This window comes from Rhagoletis zephyria, unplaced genomic scaffold (genome assembly GCF_001687245.7).
Source record: "Rhagoletis zephyria isolate East Lansing unplaced genomic scaffold, Rhagoletis_zephyria_1.1 Rzeph_scaffold_23491, whole genome shotgun sequence".
Classification (NCBI taxonomy): domain Eukaryota; kingdom Metazoa; phylum Arthropoda; class Insecta; order Diptera; family Tephritidae; genus Rhagoletis; species Rhagoletis zephyria.
In genome coordinates, this window is record NW_016180549.1 from 1 (window position 1) to 2,376 (window position 2,376).

Below are 2,376 nucleotides of genomic sequence, written 5' to 3' on the forward strand. Positions count from 1 at the left end.
ATGACATTATCAACAAAACATCATAAATATACATACATATACATATAGCAAATTTTTTTTTTATCTTATATCACACTATCCTCAAGTGGCAAACCCGTGAGGGGGTCGACGGGACACTTCCCAAATAGTCACAAAACGTCTTCGTACATTAAAGAAGGGAGCTTTACAGTAGCAGTGTCCACTCATGAAATAATAATATAATAGATTGGTGTTTACACAATATGTTAGTGTTTTGGCCAAGCTTCTTCTTCGATTAACAGCGTGCGCCTTGATGTTGTCACGCAAAGTGGAGGGACCTATAGTTTCGCGCCTCTCCAAACGGCGATTGTATTTACATGATAAGCTTTTTTTCATGACAGAAATACACTCGCAGGTTTGCCATTGCCTGCCGAGGGGGGACCGCCATTAGACAATTTGTTTTTTTTGTTTGTTTTTTGATGTTGGGTTGAACCCACTCCCTGCGGAATGGTAGCGCGCACTGCTAACCGCTACACCACAGCGGTGTCCACGTTTTTTATAACAAATTTGTTTTGATTTCTTCATAGCCGGCAATATGCTGCGATTTTTACGAAAATCTCGTTTCTATTGCACAATAACTCAAGAAATTATTGAAATTTAAAAGCTTTCGCAAAGTAGAGAAAACAAATTAACCTTTAAGGAGCTGAAACATGTGTCCAAAGTCCCCCGTACTCCTATAAAACAAAGTTACCCCGTGGACGAAACACCAGTGATTGACATTGCCACTATTCAACTCCTCGAACGACTTGCGTTAGTCAATTTGGAAAGCAAAGAAGCTTTAATTACTCTGGAAAACAGTATAGAATTTGCGGAAAAAATCACTCATATCGACACCAACAACGTGGAGCCTTTGTACACTGTCTTGGATGACCAAAACCTATATTTACGCGAAGATATCGTAACAGAAGGAAATTGCCGTGAGGGCGAAAATCACCGAGGAGGATTATTTCGTATTGCCTCCTGGCAATATACCGCTGCAACAAAAAGAAAAGGATTTTTCATAAAAGAATACTACATCTAATATGCAACAATTCAAAAAAATCATTAAGAAATTGCAAAACTTTCGTTATTTAAATGCTTTAACTAATGACACTGGATGTATAAGTAATACCGAACTGTTAGAAAACGGTGTAAAATGTAGTGAACACATTTTGCACCATTGGCGCAATACACATTCATTAGATAAGGAAGTTGCAGCTAATTTTATAAGCACCAATGATAATGATTTCATGACTAGTTCTCTGAATAAATTAAATTTTGTTTACTCAAACCAGTTTCACGAAAAAATCAAATACTTTTATAGTAATTCAGATACCAAGCAATATCCGGCTATTTTGAAAACTATACAAACTGCTACAGTAGATAAATCAAGTGCTGCTCATGAGCCCCATAGTAATTTGGTATATTCTGGCGCTCGCCAGCACACGTTTTTGATAACGGATTTATTAGTTCATCATGCTCAAGGATTTAGTAAATTTTTCAATTCGCAACGTGAATTTAAAATATGGTGGATGCGAGTTAGTTCGGATCCTAGTAAATACTTCTTAGAACCATAACATTTTGAGGACATACCGAATACCACGCTACCTACTGGCACACAATCCGTAATAATTAAAACATAATTACCATATTTCACGTTTGATGTCGAAAGTATTACCCTTGTACCCAGGGTTCGGATTTGCCTCATTTTGGCCCCTCGCTCGCTCGTTAGTTTGCTCTGAGTTAGCGCAACTCACGAGGAACACGCGAGGCTGTTTGCAAATGAGCACTCGTTAGGTACGAGCGCACACGATGAGTAGCCAGCGAGCGAGTAAGCAAACGAGGGCGGCGCAAGAGTAGAGCAGCAAGCAAACGAGGGCCTCATTAGCTCTGCCCTCGCGAGAGGGGCGTTGCGAGCGAGGCACTCATTTGCAGCAGCAGATGAGCGAGGCGAGTAAACGAGCGAGGGAAATGAGGAAAGCAGATTAGACAGGCAAACGGGTTGTTTGGTCAGCAAAAATGTATGGGATAAAAATTGCATCAACTAAGAATTTAGAGCAAACGATTGTATGCACACATGTAGATATGTATATACATACATATATACACATATGTATGTATTTATTTGTGTATATATTTTCATGCACAGAAGAATAGATGCGTCCTATTTTTGCCAGTTTTATCTACTAGGTAGGCTCATATGTGCATACATATATATTACTATGTACTTATACGCACGTATTATTCGCAAATAACAATTTGCAAAATGGTAAAATTTGCCGTATAAACGCTGAGTTAACTTTTTATTTGCAAATAACTAAATCACGCAAATAAGTATTGATTAGTGCTACTATTTGCAAATAAGCGCAAGACGCCGCC

At 38.7% G+C, this 2,376-nt stretch overlaps 1 protein-coding gene and 1 pseudogene across 1 annotated transcript in view; both read left to right on the forward strand.

The window, feature by feature from the left end:
• The first annotated feature begins 528 nt into the window (after positions 1-528).
• Positions 529-1,022, forward strand: LOC108381717 (glutamyl-tRNA(Gln) amidotransferase subunit C, mitochondrial-like; annotated as a pseudogene).
• Positions 1,023-1,040: 18 nt separating this feature from the next.
• Positions 1,041-2,376, forward strand: part of LOC108381716 (uncharacterized) — a 3,737-nt gene continuing 2,401 nt past the window's right edge. Inside the window, exon 1 of the mRNA XM_017638126.1 lies at positions 1,041-1,535. Within this exon, the coding sequence (XP_017493615.1) occupies positions 1,041-1,535 (495 nt within the window). The remainder of the gene's footprint in view (positions 1,536-2,376) is intronic.